The following is a 17,847-nucleotide window of genomic DNA, read 5'->3' on the forward strand; positions in this document are numbered from 1 at the left end:
ATCTCAACAAATCAATTAGTGTACGTGCGAGCATTCTTGCACGTGTGAGTGTCGGCCTCCTGCTTCAAGTTGACTTTATTAAATTTAATTTTATTACTTTAATAAATATAAACTCATTTATATAATCTTCAATTATAATATAAGAAGTAGTTACTATAAAAATAGAAAAAATATCATACCTTATCTTATACGAGTACCTATCAAACAAACCCTTGCCATAACTATACATTAGAACTAATTGGTTGCACACAATCAACTATTTTCTTCAACTCACCCTTTTTTAAATGAATTTACAATACATTTAAAATTCAAAATCTATATAAGTTTCAAAATAAATCCGAACAATAAAATCAACACACACGTTTTATATTTTTCCATCACGTAATTCCAGAAATTCAGTTCAAAATAGTGGAGTAGTACTACTAGTTTCAAAATTTCAATCACTGGAAGTGTTAAGAGTCACCTACTCCTAACGTGAATATTCCGTCCAATTCTCCAAGTAACACAAGCCTGCCGGCGCCTTCAACGAGAAGGTCGGCGGATGATTCCTGTTCTGGCGCGAAGAACGCTCTTCGTCGGCAGAGTTTAAGATTTCGCGAGTATTACGCAAGATAGTTGGGCAAATAATTATGTATTGATAATGAAGATGGAACACGAATAGCCCTATTTATAAGCTATGGACCCTAGGGTTAGTTCGACCTATCCTAATAACATCGGGAAAGAACCAACAAAGAAAACCCGACGGAAATAATAAAAAATAAATAATTTCCATAATGACTAAATTATTACCAAAAATATCTAACTAACTAACTAAAAGACTCAAATCCCATTAAGGAATCGGTTGGGGGGCTTCAAGCGATCCCGAGGGCGAAGCTGCCGGCCGTCCCCCTGACCAGCCGTCGCCGGAGCTGGCGACGGTTCTCTCTCCGCTTCTTCATCATCCTCAGCTGGCGTTTCGTGATCGTCCTCCGCCTCTTCATCAAACCCAGTTGCTGATTGAACTGTTTGATCGGCCACCCCTGTTTCTTCTACTCCGTCCTCTGCCTCGGCAACTGCCTTGTCTTCCGTGGGTGGCGGTGATGGTGTGTTCGTAACAGAAAGCCTCAGTTTTTACAATATAAACACAAATACTCTGTGACCTTACAAAATAAAAAAAATAAAAATAAATATTAGTACAATTTCTATTTTCGGGTAAAAGACAATTACTTAAACTGTTGCAGTAGGACCGATGTTTACCAGAGAGATATAGCCCGAAGCAGGGCCCGCCAACCAAGAAGCAGCAGCGCGCCATCCCATCTCTCCATATTCAATTTCCTCCCTCTCCAATCCCACCATCAAATTCAATCACCACTTCCTTCCCCCTAAAAACACACACACCTCTCTCCACCATTGACCACCCATGGGCCCACCGGAATCCTCCCACTCCGCCGCCGAGAACCTCATCCTCCGCTGGGACTCCTCCGCCTCCTCCTCCGACTCCCGCGACAAGATGATCTTCTCCTCCTCCGACCGCCTCGAAATCGACCGCTACCTCGACGCCGTCGACGAGCTCCAGAAATCCATGTCCTCCGCCTCCCTCTCCTCCTCCTCCCCCCTCCAGATCGCCATGGCCCGCCTCGAAGACGAGTTCCGCTCCATCCTCCTCTCCCACACCTCCCCCATCCAAACCGACTCCCTCGCCGAGTCGACTCACTTCGAGTTCAACTCGACCGAGTTTGACGAGTCCGAGATCATGGAGAGGAGCTATGAAGAGGAAGATGAAAACGAGAAGCAATTCAGCCACCAGGAGAGCACCGCAAGCAGCTACTGCTACAAGTCCACCAGCAGCATCCGCGAAATAGATCTCATCCCCGCCGCCGCCGCCTACGACCTCCGCTGCATCGCCGAGCGGATGATCGCCGCCGGCTACCTCCGCGAGTGCATCCAGGTCTACGCCAGCGTCCGCAAATCCGCCGTCGACGCCAGCCTCAAGCGCCTCAGCGTCGAGAAGCTCAGCATCGGCGACATCCAGAAGCTCGAGTGGGAGGCGCTCGAGACGAAGATCCGCCGCTGGATCCGCGCCGCCAGGATCTCCGTCCGCGTCCTCTTCGCCAGCGAGCGCCGCCTCTGCGAGCAGATTTTCGAAGATTCCGGAACCCCCGGCGCCGACGACACCTGCTTCATGGAAACAATCAAAGGTCCTGCGATTCAGCTCTTCAATTTCGCCGAAGCGATTAGTATTAGCAAGCGATCGCCTGAGAAACTGTTTAAGATACTTGATATGCACGATGCCTTATCCGATTTGATGCCTGATATTGATTCCGTTTTCGATTCGAAATCTAGCGAGTCAATTAGGGTTCAAGCCGTCGAGATACTCTCTAGGCTAGCCGAGGCTGCCCGAGGGATACTATCGGAATTCGAGAGCGCTATCCTTCGCGAGCCCTCTCGAATTCCAGTTCCCGGCGGTACGATTCACCCGTTGACTAGATATGTGATGAATTACATAAGCTTGATTTCGGATTATAAGCAGACCTTGATTGAATTGATTGTGTCGAAGCCCTTCACCGGTCCAAGGTACTCGAGTGATCCCAATGTTCCGGATATGGATTTCTCCGAGTACGAAGGCCAGGCTTCGACGCTGGCGCTTCATTTGATTTGGATCATTGGGATTTTGCAGTTCAATTTGGATGGGAAGTCTAAGCACTATAAGGATACTTCATTAGCTCATCTGTTTATGATGAATAACGTTCACTACATTGTGCAAAAGATCAAGGGTTCGCCCGAGTTGAGGGAAATGATCGGGGATGATTACTTGAGGAAGATGACGGGGAAGTTCCGGTTCTCTGCAACTAATTACCAACGGGCAACGTGGGTGAGAGTGTTGTATTGCTTGAGAGACGAGGGTTTGCACGTCAGTGGGAGTTTTTCCTCCGGTGTGTCAAAGAGTGCTCTGAGAGAGAGGTTTAAGGCTTTCAATTCCATGTTTGAGGAGGTGCATAGAACTCAGGCGACGTGGTTGATACCTGAAATCCAGCTCCGGGAGGAGCTGAGGATTTCCATATCGGAGAAGCTAATCCCTGCGTATAGATCGTTTCTTGGGAGGTTCAGAAGTCATATTGAGAGTGGGAGGCACCCCGAGAATTACATCAAATACTCAGTCGAGGATCTTGAAAACGCGGTCTTGGACTTCTTCGAGGGGTCCCCCGTGTCACAGCATTTGAGGAAGCGATCTGAGTGACCCGATTGGAACTACTTGCTACATAGATTGTAGGACGACATTCTTTGAATTTTTGGTGGAGTGTTATGGGATGAGGCGACCGTATTGTCTCCAAAGATGCTGTTTTCGGACTCTTCATAGCCTCCTCTCAAATGCTTCTGCCCTGTAAGCATGTGTTGTTTGTACTTCAGCTTTTAGATTTTGTTTCAATTTGTTTATATGTGAATTGGTTGTATTTGTTGTAATTCATGAATAGCTTACGTGATTTAGAAAATTCTAGTGTTTCACGGGAAAGAGCTTACGTGATTATAAACCTTGGTTTTTCCCTCTGCTGCTCGTCTCTGTTGGTTCGAAGTTCTCTTAGTACATTGCTGCATATCTGACTGTCGTCTTTGTTCCGTTTTTGGCTGATTTTTGTGGGAAGAACTATATATGAAATGATGCTTAAACTCTCAAGTTGTTATCACTTAGAGAACATATTTCTTTACTTGGTGTGGACTAGATTAGGTTGCTTTAGCTGTTGATAACAATGGTTGGTTGGTATTAATACATAAAGATCATTTGTTGTTGCTAGTATAGGCTTCTTTACTATGCAGATTATTAAATTTTCATAGGTATTTACCTATGTTAATGTGGAATACACAGTTTGGTAAATTTGTTGACCAATAAAAGCTTGTAGTAGTAGACTTGGTGTTTTTCTACTCTTTATGTTGACTAATTCCAAGTGTTGGTTCATTTATGATGGTCTTAAATAGCCCAACACTGACTAGAAAGGGTAGAGGACTTTTCTCTCTTCAATACAAGAGACTGGTCTCAACTACTACTATATTGATGATCATTGACTTCCTTCAGAATGTTCTAGTTGACTTGCGAGTTTTTTTCGATGTTGTTCTGTTTCGGTGGCTAGATTCATCAGTGCATGTCGCGTGTATATGTTGGTCACATTTTGTACAGGGATGACCTGTGTGATCTCATTTGTTCATTGTTGGTGATAGAAGCCTGGTCCCTCGTGATGACATCTACGTTGGTCGAGTTTTCTGTACGGATGACATGTACGATATCATTTGTTCACAGTCAAGATAGAAGCCTAATCTCTCAAGTGATTGTATCCGTGGTGGGCCCATGCCCGTTGGCTGTCGTTTTGTTTTGATTGTTGAATGTGTCGATGCATGTCATGTGTGTATGTTGGTCGGGTTTTCTTTAAAGATGACCTATATGATCTCTCGAGTTTTCTATAGGGATGACCGATACGACCTCATAAGTTCAGACTCGAGATATAAGCCTGGTCTGGGTGGGCCCACGCCCGCGCTGGTGGAAGAAATGGCTTAGTCTAACCGTGGGGCATAAGTTCAATTGTTTTGTAGTACTATAAAACTTTGAGCGATTATGATGTTTCATCAGCCATTTGAATAGGAGGAATCATTATCCAATATGTTGGACTTTTTAAGTGATTGTGTGAATATCCTATATTCAATATATGCAACTTTAAGCTACTTTTCAAAGTGGAAAGTGAGATAAAATTATAAATATATTTACTCTCCTCAATAGGAGAGTTCAAGTTGACCGGCCATAGTCTCCGACACAGCTGGTGAAGCTGCCGCAGAGGTTGAGCTTCGTCCTCTTCGGACCACTCAGCCTAAAATAATTCATCACTTTTTCAAAACAATCCCATTTTGTTGTCATACTTAAAATAAGATGACATCATATCCCATTTTTTTGCGTTAGTATTCTATTTCTTATTGTCCCAAATTACTTTATCATTATCGCCATTTATGTGACTAAAAATCTTATGTTGCGATTTTTTATTTTATATAAGTTCTTAGAAAACAACATAAAAAAAAATTCATATAGGTACTGGAAAAGTGTTATAAATAAAATGCTTTTCTTGAAATCCTTTGTGATTTATAAGAAGTTAAAGTTGTAATAAGCTTGTGAAAGTAAAACTAATGTTAAAAACATACGGGAACTATAATTTCCTAGAAATAAAATCAATTACCACAATTGCTAAATAAAGAAAGAAAATTTGGTATAAAGTAATTGGAAAAATAAAGCGAAAAATATAATTTTAGGTATTTAAACTATCTAAAAATATTACTATGTCTAGTACGAGAGAGATGGAAATACTATATCATTGTCAGTACTCAAGTATTCAATATTATGACTTTGTATAGTTTGATGAGATGAGCGCTGTGATATTATTATTATTATTATTATTATTATTATTATTATTATTATTATTATTATTATTATTATTATTATTATTATTATTATTTGTCGTACATAAAGAAAATGGAATGCATGCCTGCCGCACGAAAATAATATGATTACATTCTTCTGTATTATTAGTCAACTTTTTCGGAGTTATATATTCCCTAAGTTCTATATTTTTGTCATTTTCGTCTGTTTCCATTAATTTTTCCACACTTTTTACTATAAATTTTCGTATGTTTCCATTAATTTTTTACTTTTACTTTTTACTATAAATAAAAGTGAAATATGACTTTTAGCGTGACGAACCGAAATAGCAAAATGCGACTCTTATTGTGTAACAAAGGGGAATATAAAACTAGAAATATATAAAAATAAGACTCATATCTCACTAACTTTTTCAACTAACTTTCCTTTACATTTCTTAAAATAAGTAATAAAGTGAACAATTATTGGGATACACATTGAGTAGCATTTATTTATTCTTCGTTTTGTCCCCCTAATGAAATAGTACGTGGTTTTTAATATTAAATAAAATGAACTAGAAATATAACATCGTCGTTCAAATATTATTTCAGATACTACAGAAATGGTCGCATTTTAAAGGTACGTTTCTTAACAGTAAAATCATTTCTAAATGATGCATCATCCAAATCCACCATTAACAAGAGCTAGCAAGGTCAGATTCTACACGAAAGCAGAATCGCAACTATCCGGCCTGTTTATACTTCCAAGAAGCCAGCATCCGCGATAATATTTGCAGAAGAGCAGCCTCAGCATTGGAGCACAACGAGGAACTGGATTGTCGCAGCTGATCCATCAAAATCAATCCATATCGAGGAAGTCCATCCTCTTGTTCATCATACCCTTGAGCTCCGAAGCTTCTCTTTCTGCCTTCTGCGCCTGCACAAAGAGGAATGCAGTCGGACATTAATCAGACGAGCGGAAGAGGGAGACATCTATACATAGATAATTAGAGCTTACCCTCTTTATTTCTTCCGATGAAACGCGGGTCATGTGAGACGGAAGCTCCTCTTTGTCCAAGTCCTAACCAAACCAACCATGATCGAGTAAGCTAAAATAATACGAGAAGTGAGGACGTTGAGAAAGGGATTTTAAATGCTATGTACCAGTTCCCCGATTAAGACAACGTTTTCTCCACGGATTATGTACAGACCCAATGGGATATCGCAATAAAGTCCGCCTACAATAACACGCTCCCACGCGCCCTCTAGGACAGCATTGGCTACAAATAAGATATCAAGAGTTGTTCAACGGCTAATAGTAAAGAATTGCGGGCAGATTCTACGGTGAATTGACAGACATACCAAACTGGTCAAAGGAACGAAGGATCCCTAATAGTTTCCTGCCATCTCGAAGTAATACAAGAAGTTTCTCTGTGGAGACAAGATTTATAAGTCAAAAGGCAAGAACTCAATCTAACCAAGCGTTCTCACCTTCATCCTAGAACTAGAATAGCAACAAATTGCGAATCACCAAACCATATGACATGAACCTTAAAGAAATAAATGTAAAACACAATGGCACATAGCAGAACGCATTTGACTAGTAAAATGCTCGCTGTATTACACGGTTACACCAATCGCCTCAAATGCCTACAACAGTAACAAATCACCAGACCAGTAGCAAAAAAATGTGCACAATGCCATATACAAAGTGTTATAGGATTTGTATATAGCAGAATGCACTTTACAAGTGTGATATGCTCGTCGCACTTCACCACTCGCCTCAAACGGCATAGGAGGAATTGACATATTCTGATGATTATAGCATAATGTATACACTATGCAGATACTAATCCTTTCACAGATTGGGAGTTATCATACTATATATAGATATTGATCATAGAAAAATTAATGCTACACAAATTATCCTCAACAAATGCTTTACAAAACAACAAATTCAAGAGCTCCACCAATGCAAAAGTAAATCTAAATTCAATCTTCATCTCCAATATTTACAAAATTTCACTCGAATTAAACCAAAGGCAGAGTTGGGTAATTACAGTTCATATAAAAAAAACAGAAATCACACGCCATTCAAAGTTCAAACCATCAAATATCCAATAAATTTAGTACTTTTTTATAGGAAATAAAAGGCAAGATGAGAAGCTCACTGTCAAGATAGCTAGCAAGAGAAGTCGAGAGAAAGACATCTTCAGGGCCAGCCCACGACATTGATGAACGCAAACTCAAAGCTCGAACCTTTTCGTTATTAACGAAAAAATCCACCGACAAAAATCAGGAATTCCAACGAAATAAAGCCATTCGAACTGCTCTCTTCACCTCCCCCAGTTTTGTAGAAATCCGAAATTTGAAACCCTAATTCAAGAAATTTGTGAAATTGGATGATGATTTGAATTGGGGAGGTGCAATGATGACTACTTGTTGAAGATCTGATCTGGGAAAAACCCTAATCCCCCAAATTCAGGGGGGAGGCAGTGATCATTAATGTGGAGAAGCTGATGATTAAAGCCCCCTTTCTTGATTTATTACAGCTGCATTTGTTTTCAAGGCTCTCTTTTTTAATTGTGATTCGAGACTTAAGTTTTAGATAGCTCTATTTTGACCCCAATAATCTTAAGTTTTAGCTGTATTTGATCCTTTTCAGTTTTTATTTGGTTATTTAGGGGTGTGCATTCGGGTTTCGGTTCGGTTTTTTGCCAAAACCGAACCAAAACCGAAAAACCGAATTTAGTTCAAAATCCAAACCGAACCGAACCCAAAAAACCGAAAAACCGAAACCGAAACCGAAAAACCAAAAATTGAACTTAAAAAACCGAAAAACCCGAACAAAACCGAAAAATCCGAAAAAAAAAACCCGAAAAACCTGAAAAAATAAATAAATATAATATAAATATATATTTATATATGTGTATTTTATTTTATTTTATATATACTAATAGAATATTTATATGTAATATAAATTAATAATACATATAATATATATTATATAGTAGAATATATTAAAAGAATATATATATATCATATATAATATAATATATTAAATTAATAGAATATATATAATTCGGTTTTTCGGTTTTTCGGTTTTTTTCTTCGCCCGAACCGAACCGAACCGAAAAATTGAATTTTTTTATTTTTAAAACCGAACCGAACCGAAAAACCGAAAAAACCGAACCGAATTTCAAAATTTCGGTTTGGTTCGGTTCGGATATTCGGTTTCCGATTTTTTTGCTCACCCCTATGGTTATTAACTTATTATTATTTCTGTTGAGCTTTCATCTTGTTTGGAGTGATTTGGGTATTTTACCTATAATTCATATTTATGGAAGTTTGAATGATTTTTAAGATATGTCACAAGTATTAGTGAATTATATATAAATGCACCAAAGCTTAAGGCTCTTTGTGCAATTAATGATAAGAAATCATTTTAATATTTAAAAAATGTGAACAATAAAAGGGGAAAGAAAAACAAGAACATTATTGGAACTTACTACGTTTAAAGGGCTTTAGAAAATTGTATACATTGTCTTACAAATGAAGAAAATGTCCCCACATACATATTGACCTCTATTTGTTCCAGTTCTCAATCCCGTATTTTATTTCAACGAATGTATCCGACATGTCTAGAGACGAATTCACGCCACACATGCAACCGATACTAATGAAATCAAATACGAGGATGAAACAGGGATTAGATCAAAACCTTTGTAAACTACAGAAAAATCGATGAGAATATATTACACAACATGGTGCTGCATCCATCCAAATTGATGAACACACACATGAAAAAAGGGACAGAGAGTTTCCTTCCCATCAACAAGAAGAACACATACATGTTCACTTGTAAAATAAATATTCAATTTTATTGAAATATTTGCCCATATATATATTCCCCATGATCCATATTTATATCTTCTAAGTCCCCTTCTTTATCTCTTCAAATCTTGATGAACTTCAGCAGTATCTAAATCTCTAGCACAATAACTGCAGACAAAAACACTAAAACTATTAGTCTTCAATCTTCATGATTATAAACCCATGAACAAAATTCAAGAAGAGAACTCACAATCAGAATCAGTCTTGTCCCATTTAGATGATCCCTCTCCACCTTCATACAGCAATTCTTGATCTTCGTCTCCATCGGATTTAGCCCTGTAGTCCTCTATGCATCTCTTTGATGAAGCCATTCTTGAAGGCTTTTGAGAGTTCATTTTTTTGGTCAGCATTATCCTCATAAGCTGCATACAACAAAATCAGACATGTAAGTAAGCACTATAGTTAAGGATTTTTGTCCAAAAATGACAACTTTGACACAAAATCTTGATCAAGCACATGTTTCTAAGGCTCATACCTTCTCCATTCTTGATTCTTGCAACGTGTCTCGAATGCTGGGAGCCGGTGCAAAGCCACTTCTGCAGGCAAAGATTTTCTTGACAAGGAAGGATAATGACTTCTTCCCAATTGTCTTATTCTTCTTCTTCTTCTCACACACATCTTTGCATCTGCCTAGGATGATCCTGATCGTCCGATCAATCTCATCCTCATCTTTGTCATCTGAGTACGTGCTGAACCTGTTTGAGTTAGTCCTGTCCACTTCCAAGCTAGAAGGGCAGTTGAGGAATCTGTCCAATGGGAGATCAGCCGGCTGATCCTCAGCAGCTGGCTTTCGCGTTAGGAGCTTCGTTAGCTCCTTCTGCAGCTTCCCCACTTCCTCAGCTGTGAATTCTGAGAGATCAGGAGATGAGCATTGCTCCTCTTGAGGGAATTGGCTGTCTTGGATCTCCTGCTTGCTGTCTCTTGGGGCTGTGTTGCCAAATGTCCCGATGGCAAGTAGGCCGTGGGGCCAGTCGTTGAACTCTTCCTTTGGAGGCTCCTTCTTTATATGATCTGCCAAAGAAAGTTGGTGTTAGTTTTATGACATGTTTTACATTTAAATAAACTAACTTCTTTTGCAATATGATTGTGTCTCACAATTGAATACAAGTTGAATCTTCAAAGTGAAATTTGCAATATGAATAAAAATTGGATCTTGAAAGAGTGGAAAATCTACTTTTTCAATAAGAAAAAAACACTTACTTGTAGTAGGAATTGAATTATGTCTCTTTTCTCCATTGAACTTGCTTTGCATCCAGTTCAAGAACTGCAAAGAAAGAACATATTTTGTCACATAACAAAATGAGAAAAATAATGCAAAGATATACTTAAATTGATCAATCTTTTACCTTCATTGTTCAAGAATGACTCTTTAGAGATGTGGGGGTGGGGTGTATAGGTTTTGGTAGGGAAAAAAGAAGGTTTTGAAGAAGCAGATCCTAGAAGCCAATGAAATTTGAGCTTTAGCACTAACAAATATAGATTAGAAGTTGAAGCTGATTTTCTATTGGTTCGAGTTCCAAAATATATGTATAAAAAAAAGTCAATCTTGAATTCCTTTTGGGCAATATAGATCAACTCAACTTAACCAAAGCTCAATGTCAAAATACTATGTTCAAGTCCCATGCAAAAACAACGTTATATATGTGTATACATAACTAGATTATTAAAAAAATTGTATTTAAGAATAAAGGATGTTTGTTTTGTGACAAAAGGCAACATAAACAGTCGTGGCACTTCTCTAATCCAAGAGATTAGTGCTAATCTTGAGGAAAGTTAATTAAAGATTAGTGCTTTAAAATCTCGAAACGTGAGACAAGGCCACCATTTTTACACGTCCTAATCTTGTGGAATTAAGCTCTTAATCACCACTAAATTACTAATAATGCCTGCAACTACAAATATCTCATCTAAGAAAGAATAAACGAGAGAGAATATTCTCAGGTGTTGACTTCTTGTTTGGGAGAAAATGTTTTGACTTGGTTCTTCTTATATGAACAATCAATTTTTGAGTTCGGTTTCAAGTTAAAAACATCTTATGATAAAAACTAGGAATCGTTTCAATCTTAGATAATGTAAATCTTTGTCACTTGAATTTGAATCTCAAAAGTTACGAAAAGTTTATATTTTCAATTCACACATTTTTCCTAATAAATTCATGCATGTTCAATAGTTTTACTTCAAAATTAATTTGTGGCTGGACTCTTCCCTCAATTTTTGATCAATAACTTTTCATATTTGTTATCACTTGTAGGCTGTAAAGAAATCAAAGAATTATGTGGGATTAAAAATATTTTTTTCTCCAAGCCTAGTTGTAAAATGTAGTAGAAATAGAACTAGAAGCTCCAAGAACATTACAAACTTCGAAAATGGAAAATACAACCCTTGGTTTGGGTTATTATTAATCTCTAGCTAATCCGAAGAGGCAGGTGAAATCCATCAGAAATTGGTCTCTAAGAGTTCTTGGAAATTGAAAAATCACATCTTTTGGAGTTGAAGTATTAAATAAATAAAAATGAAAAGGACGAATGTTAATTAAAAAAATGCATTTATAATCCGTGATAAACCAATATATATGCAGCTAATTTTGACCAACTAAGATCACAAGAATCTGATATGTCTATATCAAAATCATCCTAAAACTTCTAAAAGTGATCTTATGCTTTGATGTAGGATATTTCATGTTTTCTCTCTTAAAATCAATTATTTATTTCAAACGTCTTTCTTAAACAAAATGTGCTGCAGACTATATAAACGCGATATTTATGTTATAATTACTAACTTTTATTTACCACTTTGTTATTACTATTTATTCATATAAAAATAAAATGCTAGAAGTATTAAAAAAGTCATGATTACTATTTTTTAGAATATATTATGACTTATGTTAGGATATTAATTATGAAGATATATTCAAAGATATGATTAATAAATTTTTAAATTTTCAGTTGTTCTAAATATTTAATTTAGAGATGAGATATGATAAATACTCAAAAACATATAAAGTGGGATGGATACAAAATCTCCACGTGTCCCAATAGGTCGGGCAGAAGGACAAGTGTCATCAAAATTAGCAAAAATTCTTATTCAATTCATGTTAAATATAATTAAAGTAAGTTTAATGCATTTGAATGGGATTTACGATGAATGCCTGTCTTGCTCTTGTGTGTGGTTTCACTCTTGCAGGTCATTGGATTATTTCAACCCTTTTAATAATAACATTACTAAATAATCTTGTTATTCTTATTTACATGGCTATTCTTGAAGCCCTTAATCGCGTTGCTTATAGAAATAATCGTGCTCGTTAACTTTTGAGGATGCTTAATTTGATCTTTCTTTTCATTCGTTTAAAATGTTGATAAATATTGCTTACATTTGACATATGATGAATAAATATATCACTGAATTTCCACAGGTTGGTTGATAAATTAGTTTGATCCACCCTATAATTTCAAACAATTACAATAAATTTACCTATATTTATGTATGATTTGCAAGTATTTAACAAGAATGGAGGGTTATCTAGTGCACATAAAAAATAGCGGACGGGGGTGAACGAAGGGCTATCTAGTGCACATCAAAGATAGCTGGCGAGGGTTCTCACCAGGGACGGACTAAGGTGGGGTCGAACGGGGTCGGCCCATGAGTACTGGCATATTCTATTAAATCCGGTCTTTCGAGCAATCATCGACCCCATATAAATTTCATTTTTCAGATCCGTCGATGTACAAAATTCATCCTATAATTGCATACAACAGTTAACAAGATTAACTAATATTCAAATGCTTCACATTGGCTGCTACAGAAAATCCCCCTCTCTCTCTCTCTCTCTCAATGCAAGTAAAACGTCATGCACACCGTCACCATCTATCATTCAAACTTCCTTAAGCTTCTGTATAGAATTTGCAGATATCCCTCGAGATGCATGTAAAAAGAGACAACTTAAAAGAGAAGGGGAAAGGAAGGTTAAAGAAAACTCAAGAATTCACACCAATCAAGAAAGGAAAAATGATCCCATTATTTTAAACGTTCCCTCTATAAACAAAGAAGAGGAAAAGAAGCCACAACCATGTGAGAATGAGTACAACTAGCAAATGTCTAGAATTTGAGAAATCCAACTCCCCATTGCCATAAGTTGTGCAATCGAAACTCGAAAAGTTGCCAAATATGGAATGTTTTGCTGTTTCAACACCTTAGCTTTGATTAAACAAAGGGTGCTGAATGATGTGGACTACTACCCTCCATAAAGTGGTTAGTCTAATGCTAGTTGACTAACAGTGCAAATCTCATTGGATCTTGGATGCTAAATAATCTTTGAGCACAGAAATGTACTTCTACGCTAACTTGGCCTAATTTGTGTTCACAAAGCTGTACTGCACATATGCTGCAACAGTTCATTTCCCTTTATACAAGACTAGTGTACCTAGACCGTATTTCGTAGATGAATGTAGCATGACCGAATATGAGAGAGAGACTTACTTGGAAGGATATGAGCCAAGCTACCATGGAAAGCCTCAGTGATTATATGTACATGGAAAGTAAGATCATCACCTGAATATGAAACAGAGGACAATAAAAAAAATATACTATTCAAACTATATATATACAGACATTCTTTATCATAAAGCCTTTCCTCAGTCCAAATTAAAATGTTTAGGGGGTACATCCACAAATAAAATGCTGAAACACAGATCAGGTTCAACAAAGAAGCTATCTCAAGTACATCTTGATCCATTGTTTGAAACCGGTCAACTAAATGAACATGGTAACTGGTGTTTGGACAGAGAGACATAAATACTGAACGCAAACATTTGATGTAAAAACCAGAAATACATTTCAAACCTGTATGCCAACCACACAACCACAAAATACTTTTCGAACTAAAAGAGGCTAGATATTCTTGCATTAAATATCATAATTGGATACATGGTTTAAAATATCTAGTGGAGTAGATAAATTCCAGCCTTATCCACATGAATCACGGACGGTCATTGTATTCGTTCAAGTAATAGATAATCCATGCAACTATGCAAGTCAACAGTTCTTTAACATGGATTGATAATGTAACTCTCAAATTTCCACCATTAAGCACAAGGAGTAGAAAACAAGAAAAAATGGGACGGTTGATGAAAAGCCTAGGGCAAGGCACCTATGGATATTACCCAAACTAATCACAAGAGTTGGCCAATAATTGGTGACTTCTATCAGCAAAGAGGCGCTGCCGATAGAAACTTTGATATGATTTCTCCAGTTTTATAACTCATCATGCGTTGGGACAAAACCTGCAGCTAGAAACACAAATACAGCTTTAGAACCATATAGCTCAGAATTGCTGACAGACAGTCGTTATGTGGAAAATAGATGCATTTGCAGTCCTTATTAGTTGATACACACTTATTAGATGTACTAGTACAGTAGTACCACATAGCAAAATGCATGATACACAATGAAAAACACGTTCTCACCATAAAAACAAACATAAAGCCGATGCAATTATAATTAATGCAAACAATCATCAAGATATTAGAATAAGGAGAGTATTCACACACACTGAATATTGTATTAGATACAACAGATGCTTCACCTGATTGAGGCTTCTGAAAGAAAAAAGATATCTCTTTAGCAGCAGATTGTGGTGAATCTGAACCATGCACACAGTTTTCTTTCTGAGTTGAGTCCACACAAAGCTCGGACACTGCGTCAAAAGGAAATATAATGTAATAAATAGAAAATAGAAAATGTAAACAAGGAACAGAACATAATTCCTCATAGGACAATACAAAGCACTGTGATAAACTAGCAAAGCTACTAACCTGTCTGGATGAGTCACCTTAGCTTTCTTTGCATCTGTAGGTCCAATCAAAGCACGCCAATCAGCTATGGCATTTTCCTTTTCTATTACCATTATCCACACTAGCCCACTGGTTAAAGATAACAGTTAAGAGGAGTCTCTGTCATAAGGAAAGATTGTGAAACTGATGAAAGTAATTATTCGTACCTTGTTGTGGCATATTCCACAAACTCAGAAATATGTAAAATATCATGCCTGTTATTAAACTATATGAACCATTCTGTTTGTTTATCGGCCAGACCAGCTAATCTTGACAAGCAGTATTGATGTGTTTAGGATTTTAAACAGAATGCCTTTATCTCAAAATAAAGTCAGAAAAGAAAGATAGTGTACCTGGTCATGTACTGAACAAGGTTTGAGAAAAAACTCTTTGAAGCATGCTCAGCATAGAAACTTTTCACTGTATCCTCATCTAATTGGCGCTCAATCTCCTGCGTGATGCTGAAGCCAGAATCCAAGATGATTTCCTTTATAGCATCAACATATTTACCTTCAACTCCATCCGGTTTTATCATTGCCAGGGTCTTCTCTTTGAAGCCATCCGCATCAGATGATGCTCTAGAGTCCAACATTTGAAGGTTTATAAACAGTCGAGCGGAAATAGTTTTAACTAAAAAGAAACTTTAGACAAAGTAACATCCAGCCAAGTAAACAAGCTTCTATCACAAAGCCTTTTTTTAAAATCATATGCACTACAACTATGGTAAGCCACAGATGAGCCCCAAACATTTCAAGAGCAGTGGCATACATTACAGTGCACTATATCTATCAACCTTTTCTGCACAACAAAATGGATATGCATGCATATGTTACGGGCACTATGATGTCTCTTCCTTTACAGATAAAACCTAATCTCAACCAAAAACTAGCATGAAGAATGGAAGAAGCCCCGGGAGAAAAAAGCAATTAACTGAAGAGGCGCCAAACATTAGGATCTCCACCACCTCCATAGCCTGCTGCATATTATGATTCCTTTTTTTCTTGAGATCAATATAATCAACATTCTCCTCAAACTGCTTGTACTTCTAAAGCGCACTAGACAAGTTGCAACTCAACAGACAACTGCTCAAGTAGGCATAAAAAAGTAAACATAGCTTAAGGTCTTAAAAAGACAAGAAAGTATGCCAAGGAAATACAAATGCTGAATTTTAATCTACAAATAGAGGTTATACTATGCATTTCCCCGTTGCAATTCCACGAACGGCAATCTCTGTATATTTTACATGATCAAACGCCTCCATTGTTAGTGGAAAGACGATGTGAGGACTGAGGACCAATAATCATCATAGATTGTTATCCTTTTCGATTCAACAAATCAGGAATCAAACAAATGAAGCTAGAACAGTAACGTCAAAAGCTAAAACAACAAAAAACTTCCATTCTCTAAGCCGTTTCACTAGTTCAATTCAGTTAATGAGCAATCTCACCCAATCCAAGCGATCGTATCCAATTCAACTCGTAATCAAAAACACCACCAGCAACATAAATCAAATTCACTAAACCGTAAAAATGTAAAATTAGATTCATAATAAAGCAATTTCAGCAGATGTTTGCTCACCTGCAAGTGAAGAGCAGAAGGCAGATAAGAACGCAATTCTTTGAGCAGAAAGCCGCAAAACGAAGAGCCATAATAAACTTAAACCGAGATCACACGCGGCAAACTGATTTTAACATCAAACGCGAACACTGATACGCGAGAGCGGGAAAAATCAAATGATTATCGTCCGATGGGGAGAGAGGGTATAGAGAGAGAGTTCAGAGAATCAGTGATTAGTGATGACTAGGGCTGACAATTTTCGACACGACACGATAATCAGACACGAATCCGTACGAAATTATTGGGTGGGGTCAAGTCTTATTGGATCCGTCCTTATCGGGTTGACCCATTAAGAACCCGATAATTTCGGATTGGGTTCGTGTCGGATGCGGGTCGGATACAGGTAACCCATTAAGAAATAATATTATTATTTTTATTATTATTTAAAAAATATATATTACTTTAATTTTTTAATTTCTTATAAATTAGGTTTAAATGGTATAAAACGAATTTTAATTGTGTAAATTAGGTTAAAAATTAAGGTTTAATCGTGTAATATTAGGTTTTAATCGTGTAATATCAGGTTCGGGTTGTTATCGTGTCGTGTCAACCCATATTATATCGTGTCGATAACGGGTTCGTGTCGGGTGCGGGTCGTGTTCGGATTTGAAGGTAGCAGGTCGGGTTCGTGTTCGAATTTACAGTTTCCTTAACAGGTCGGGTTCAGGTTAGGCCTTATTGGGTTGGGTCATTATCAGGTTGACCCGATAACGACCCAATCCGCACCATTTGCTAGCGCTAGTGATGACTGACACAATACCGAGACTCCAGTGATGGGCTGAAAGTTCCATTTTGGGCCTTACAATTGGGCCTGTTTAACCTTTTTTGGGCCTTTTAAAACTGTACACTGTAGTACTATATGGGAATAATCTCATGCTAAAACATAATTTGAAGATTAACAATTACATATAATACTTTAAAAACCCAAAATATAAAAATGAAGAAAAATATGGGATTATCTTACATTGAATAAATTGAACATGAAATTAGGTGTGAACAAAATATAAATAATTTAAAATTTAAAATAATCTAACCAAACTAACTAATACAGTATAAAATTTGTTTTGGGTTTTGAATCAGATTATTTTTCTTCAAAATTCAAATTTTCAATTCAGTGGATAGTCTTTTTAATTGAAAA

General features: G+C 37.1%; 3 protein-coding genes and 1 pseudogene across 4 annotated transcripts; 1 reads left to right on the forward strand and 3 right to left on the reverse strand.

Moving 5' to 3' along the window:
• Positions 1-1,268: 1,268 nt before the first annotated feature.
• Positions 1,269-4,607, forward strand: LOC121798668 (exocyst complex component EXO70B1-like). 2 transcript variants are annotated; one of them, XR_006050081.1, is made up of 2 exons: positions 1,269-3,361; positions 4,192-4,607. XR_006050081.1 is itself a non-coding variant. In XM_042197788.1 (1 exon), the coding sequence occupies exon 1, from the start codon at positions 1,400-1,402 to the stop codon at positions 3,215-3,217; it is 1,818 nt and encodes a 605-aa protein (XP_042053722.1). In that variant the 5' UTR covers positions 1,269-1,399; the 3' UTR covers positions 3,218-3,652. The 2 variants fall into 2 exon arrangements, 1 of the variants encoding a protein (XP_042053722.1); XM_042197788.1 differs by lacking the exon at positions 4,192-4,607 and having other exon boundaries at positions 1,269-3,652.
• A 1,300-nt stretch (positions 4,608-5,907) lies between these two features.
• Positions 5,908-7,905, reverse strand: LOC121797655 (sm-like protein LSM1B). The gene is made up of 5 exons (XM_042196296.1): positions 7,542-7,905; positions 6,733-6,801; positions 6,535-6,650; positions 6,389-6,451; positions 5,908-6,307 (listed from the first exon to the last, which is right to left on the reverse strand). The coding sequence occupies exons 1-5, from the start codon at positions 7,600-7,602 to the stop codon at positions 6,230-6,232; spliced, it is 387 nt and encodes a 128-aa protein (XP_042052230.1). The 5' UTR covers positions 7,603-7,905; the 3' UTR covers positions 5,908-6,229.
• A 1,447-nt stretch (positions 7,906-9,352) lies between these two features.
• LOC121799584 (protein DEEPER ROOTING 1-like) lies at positions 9,353-10,616 on the reverse strand. The gene is made up of 5 exons (XM_042198993.1): positions 10,611-10,616; positions 10,465-10,528; positions 9,740-10,275; positions 9,455-9,626; positions 9,353-9,372 (listed from the first exon to the last, which is right to left on the reverse strand). The coding sequence occupies exons 1-5, from the start codon at positions 10,614-10,616 to the stop codon at positions 9,353-9,355; spliced, it is 798 nt and encodes a 265-aa protein (XP_042054927.1).
• A 3,455-nt stretch (positions 10,617-14,071) lies between these two features.
• Positions 14,072-16,867, reverse strand: LOC121800498 (annotated as a pseudogene).
• Positions 16,868-17,847: the final 980 nt, after the last annotated feature.

Source organism: Salvia splendens, chromosome 4 (assembly GCF_004379255.2).
Source record: "Salvia splendens isolate huo1 chromosome 4, SspV2, whole genome shotgun sequence".
Lineage (NCBI taxonomy): Eukaryota > Viridiplantae > Streptophyta > Magnoliopsida > Lamiales > Lamiaceae > Salvia > Salvia splendens.